The following is a 5,236-nucleotide window of genomic DNA, read 5'->3' as shown; positions in this document are numbered from 1 at the left end:
ACCCTTTGGGGTTGGGAGTAACCTAATGTGATGTGATATTTGGTATAAAGGACCATTATCATAAAGTCCAGTTTGACTGGGTGGTAATATTGGCTGGAGAGTCTCAGGGAGTCTCAGGGGAATGTCTGTGACTCCATGGTATGACTGATATAGTGATCCAGGAGTTCACATTTATTACGGGCTTGGTGAAATCTAATTATAGAATAGAGGACCAGTTTGGGTGAGTCTGCCCTGTTTTCTGACAGTCTGACCTGAGATTGACACTCTCAGTGGTGAGTCACTTCAGACAGTGTGACACTGATAATCAAACATTACTCTTGATACATTTTCTCTCTATTGACATTATAATAGCCTTATGAAGAGGCAGGAACAAATCTGGACTCATGAAGTTCTTTTTAATGCCAATTTCTGTTTTCCCCAGCTTGCCTTCCCCTTTTCTATCTACACTGACTGGCATCCTTCTCTTTTTTCCCCCAGAAAGATGGCATTACCAAGAGGTGCTTTGGATGGTAGATTTCAGGATACGGATTTCAATCTCTCCACTATGCCCAAAGAGGATCTCAAAGAGCTAAAGGCTGCTGTTGAAAGAGGGAATCTTTCAGAAATGGTTTCTAAAGTGCAAGAATCCCTAGAGCAGTTGAAAAACATGAAGCTCAACATCGCCATCACAGGGGAGTCGGGATGTGGGAAATCATCCTTCATCAACGCCATGCTGATTCTGGATGATGATGACGAATATGCAGCCAAGGTTGGCGTGACAGAAACGACAATGGAGCAAACTCCTTATCCTCATCCCAAACACCCAAATGTTACCATATGGGACCTTCCGGGAATTGGGACACCGAGTTTCCGGCCTGACAGCTACCTCCGGCAGGTCAATTTTGCCTACTATGATTTTTTCATTATCATTGCTTCTGAGCGGTTCAAATCCACCCACCTTGACCTGGCCCAGGAGATCCAAAGGATGGGGAAGAAATTTTACTTTGTGCGCTCCAAGGTTGACATAGACTTGCAAAATGAAAAAAGAAAGAAAAACTTCAATGAGGAGACCACCCTGCAGAAAATCAGAGACGATTGCATGACGAGGTTGCAGGGAACAGGGATAGAATCATAGAATCATAGAATCATAGAATATAAGGGTTGGAAGGGACCCCAGAAGGTCATCTAGTCCAACCCCCTGCTCAAAGCAGGACCAATTCCCAGTTAAATCATCCCAGCCAGGGCTTTGTCAAGCCTGACCTTAAAAACTTCTAAGGAAGGAGATTCTACCACCTCCCTAGGTAACGCATTCCAGTGTTTCACCACCCTCATAGTGAAAAAGTTTTTCCTAATATCCAATCTAAACCTCCCCCACTGCAGCTTGAGACCATTACTCCTCGTTCTGTCATCTGATACCACTGAGAACAGTCTAGAGCCATCCTCTTTAGAACCCCCTTTCAGGTAGTTGAAAACAGCTATCAAATCCCCCCTCATTCTTCTCTTCTGCAGGCTAAACAATCCCAGCTCCCTCAGCCTCTCCTCATAACTCATGTGTTCCAGACCCCTAATCATTTTTGAGCGCCCCGCAGGTTTTCCTTGTCTCCAGATGGGAGTTTGGCAAGTACGATTCTCCCCGACTGCAGGAAACTCTGGCAGATGAGCTTGACTCTCACAAGAGTCACGTTTTCCTTCTTTCCCTGACCAGTATTTCCAGACCCATCCTGGAAAGGAAAAAGAAAGCCCTGCAGGATCAGATCTGGAAACACGCCCTGGTGTCCTGCATCATTTCTGCACTTCCTATTCCAGGTCTTTCTTTTGCTTGTGATGTTTGTCTATTGAGCCACTGCATGGCAAGTTACCGCAAGAACTTTGGTTTGGATGATGACTCCCTGGTTAAGCTTTCCAAGATGGTTGGGAAGCCCATCGCAGACTTGAAGGCAGTGATAAAGTCTCCACTAGAAGAAGAAATGTCACACAATTTTACTGTACATCTTCTGGACAAGGCTGAAGATCATTACATGACGTTAACTGAGCGCGTCTTCCATAAGATATTGCTATTGGGTACCCGTGTAACATACGCCACCCTGCAGCGCTGTCTAAATGATGTTGCTGAAGATGCCCAAAGGGTCCTGACCAAAGCTTTCGAGGTAGAAGAGAAAAACTAAATGTAACCCCATCAAAAGTTGGGTACTGCCCAGGCAAAGAGATCAGATGCCGAAGGCCCCATCCACTGGAGAAAAGGCAGCATCTCAAACCTGATACCACTATGGAAAAAGTATTGGATTTGAGGCACATGCAGTGCGTGTGAAATCTTTGACTACAGCACTCACGCTTTCTGTTCAAGCAGCAGGAACGTAGGAATACATACAGGACCCATCTGTCAGTCATACAGGACCACTGGGTCCATCTGCTCCAGTATCCCGTATAAGCAGGGGTGCAAATTGAGTGCCACTAGAACACAAACATACCAGGAGGGGGGTTTCTGCTTTCTTACACTGTGCTCTGTTTTCTATTCCCTTCTTTGTGGCTTCTCCTCTTGATTAGCAAGGGGAGTGGCAGGTGGTCCCAAACACGGGTGGGATTCTGAACATGGGGGATGTTACTAATCTAGGCCAGTTCCCCTGGAGTGGTGGTGTACGAAATGCCGAACTGGACAGAGGGTGCATGGCAAGAAATAGGGGTTGATGGTGGAGGTGAACTGGCATCTGGGAGCTGGATGGGCAGATCAATAACCGGGAGTGATCATCTGTAGGGCCTGTGGTGTATTAAGGACTCCATTGGAATTGTAAGCTATCACTTTAAGAGCGGGTGGGGGGTACCGCTGTCCTGCTTGCAGCTAAGGGGCTCTGTATTAAAGTGTGAGAGCACAGTCAGTTTTCAGACAGCCAGTTTAAAGCAAGGTCGGATGTGCTGTGCCTACTTGTTTAAGGCAGCCGGGTTCCTGTGTGTTCTGAAATTGAAGAAACAAAGTTATGCCGATTTTCTTTATCTAACTTCTCTCTGTGCGTGCTGTGAACACAACAGAGCCCAGGGCTTGAGATGTTTGCTTGGTGCTCAGAGGACACTGAAGGCTAACGTCCTGTTTTCTAGCTCAGGTTCTCATCATTGAAATCAGGACTGTTAGGGTATGCCTGTGACAGTCTGTATCCGTACGTTCTCCATTTTTACAAAACTATGATACATTTAGTACAAAGTCTGCCTTGTGAGGGATCATTTGAAAACTCATAATCTGCTGATTATTATTGTCCCGGTGAAATATGTGTGGCAACACTGTATGTGAAATTATAAGATTCTACTATATGGCAATACTTATTTCAAGTTTAGAAAAGGAGGCAGAAATCAGTTCTTCAGAGACAAAGACAAACTGACGCCTCAACCAGGTGTCAACTAAACCAAATAAACTATCACCTGGCTAAGCAGCCCTTCTTTGGAAGGAAGGAGAGAGTGATTGAAATCTACATGTGAGAAAGAACTCAGATATCCGGGCTCCCAGAGCCCAGCTGGAAATGACTCTTGGACAAGAGAGAGGGCTATAAAGGGACACAGCAATGGCCCCAAGTGACCTCTCTCCCCTCACCTCTACTCACGGCATCAACAATGTATGAAAGACAAAGGAAACATCCTTGAACTGGGGGAGAGGTCCTGCCTGAGGGAACTCAGCCAGCCTGCTGTATGCACATGGTGAGAGAGACCTTTTTGCTTTAAATTCACTTAGCTCATTAAGTGAGGTATTAGTCTGTGTTTTACCTTTTATTTCTTTGTAACCAATTCTGACTTTTATGCCCCATTACTTGTAGTCCCTTAAAATCTTCCTTTCTGTAGTTAATAAACTTATTGTGCTGTTTTATCTACACCAGTGTGTTTGAAGTGTTTGGGGACCTTCACTTGGGATAACAAGATGCGGGTGTATCATTTCCTGTTATTGAAATGACAGACTTTCTATGAGCTTGTGTTGTCCAGGAAGATGCTGGGCAGTACAAGATGCACATTACTTAGAGGTTTTTAAGGCCCGGCTTGACAGAGCCCTGGCTGGGATGATTTAGTTGGGGTTGGTCCTGCTTTGAGCAGGGGGTTGGACTAGTTGACCTCCTGAGGTCCCTTCCAACCCTGAGATTCTAGGATTCTATGATTACTGGGGGAAAATCTGGGACTGGGAGCTTGCTGGTGTTGCCCTGTAGTATAAGCCACGAGTGGCCGGCTTTAGCACTCAGACAGTATAGCTGGGAGTAATTTACCTGCTGGAAGCCGCGTGTGCGCAGAGCAGAAATGGCTGTTCTCACAGCAAAGCAATGTCAAAGGCACTCCACGTTAGAGGCTTGAGGGGACACAGCAGTCCAGGTTATACCCTGGGGGATGCCGCACCACCTGCACTGCAATAAAATGCCCAGTGGCTGACCCATCTCACCTGCCTCGGGCTGCGCAGTTATAAATTATCAGTGTAGATGTTCAGGCTAGGGCTGAATCTCAAGGGCCCCGGAGCTCAGGCTCCAGCCCAAGCGCCAACATAGCCCCCCAGTCCGAGCCGCGTGACCCCAGGTCAGATGACACAGGCCAGCCCAGGTGTAGGCGTACTCTGAATGAGACCAGAGGCTTGCTGTCATCTTGTCATTAGTGGCTGGAGCATAACACGTGCTCAGGAGGAGGGCAGGGGTAAAAAGGAACGCTGGTCTTCAGTTAAACTGGTGCAGACCTCAGTGTGAACATCCGTGTCTTGGTTTGAAAGTAGCTTCTTTCAGTTGAGTTTAAACCAATTCCCAGCTGATTTTAACTAACCAGAATAAGCCACTTCTACATCAGCATAATACTGTTCACACAAGGGTGTGTCCTCCTTTATTTAGATTAGTTTGAACAGATTTCATTAAACTAGTGTAAATTTGTATGTATTTGTATATTATAAATCCAGAAGAAACCATTGTAAGCATCCAGTCTGACCTCCTGGATAACACAGACCATGGGATTTCCCTGAATTAATTCCTGTTTGAACCAGGGCAGATCTTTTAACAAAACATCCCATCTTGATTTAAAAATTGCCAGTGATGGGAAGTCCACCATGACCCTTCATAATTTGTTCCAATTGTTAATTACTCACTGTTAAAAATGTGCCCCTTATTTCCAGTCTGAATTTGTCTCGTAGCTTCAGTTACCAGCCATTGGATCTTGTTAGACCTTTGTCTGCTAGATTGAAGAGCCCATTATCTAGTTTTTGTAGACAAGCTCTTCCTTTTGCCCAACTTTTCCCTGTTCTAACTCATTAAGA

General features: G+C 45.6%; 1 protein-coding gene across 1 annotated transcript; it reads left to right on the top strand.

The window, feature by feature from the left end:
• Nucleotides 1-3,830, top strand: LOC125625605 (interferon-inducible GTPase 5-like). The gene is made up of 2 exons (XM_075122864.1): nucleotides 1-1,109; nucleotides 1,561-3,830. The coding sequence occupies exons 1-2, from the start codon at nucleotides 356-358 to the stop codon at nucleotides 2,142-2,144; spliced, it is 1,338 nt and encodes a 445-aa protein (XP_074978965.1). The 5' UTR covers nucleotides 1-355; the 3' UTR covers nucleotides 2,145-3,830.
• Nucleotides 3,831-5,236: the final 1,406 nt, after the last annotated feature.

Source organism: Caretta caretta, chromosome 24 (genome assembly GCF_965140235.1).
Source record: "Caretta caretta isolate rCarCar2 chromosome 24, rCarCar1.hap1, whole genome shotgun sequence".
In the NCBI taxonomy this organism is placed as follows: domain Eukaryota; kingdom Metazoa; phylum Chordata; order Testudines; family Cheloniidae; genus Caretta; species Caretta caretta.
The sequence above is the reverse complement of the archived record's forward strand: the minus strand, read 5'-3'. Positions and strand labels throughout refer to the sequence as shown.

Coding starts and splice junctions, on each gene's coding strand:
- LOC125625605 (XM_075122864.1), top strand. CDS start 356: ATGAAGAGGCAGGAACAAATCTGGACTCATGAAGTTCTTTTTAATGCC. Junction 1,110..1,560: donor GCAGGGAACAGGGATAGAAT/CATAGAATCATA, acceptor CATTTTTGAGCG/CCCCGCAGGTTTTCCTTGTC.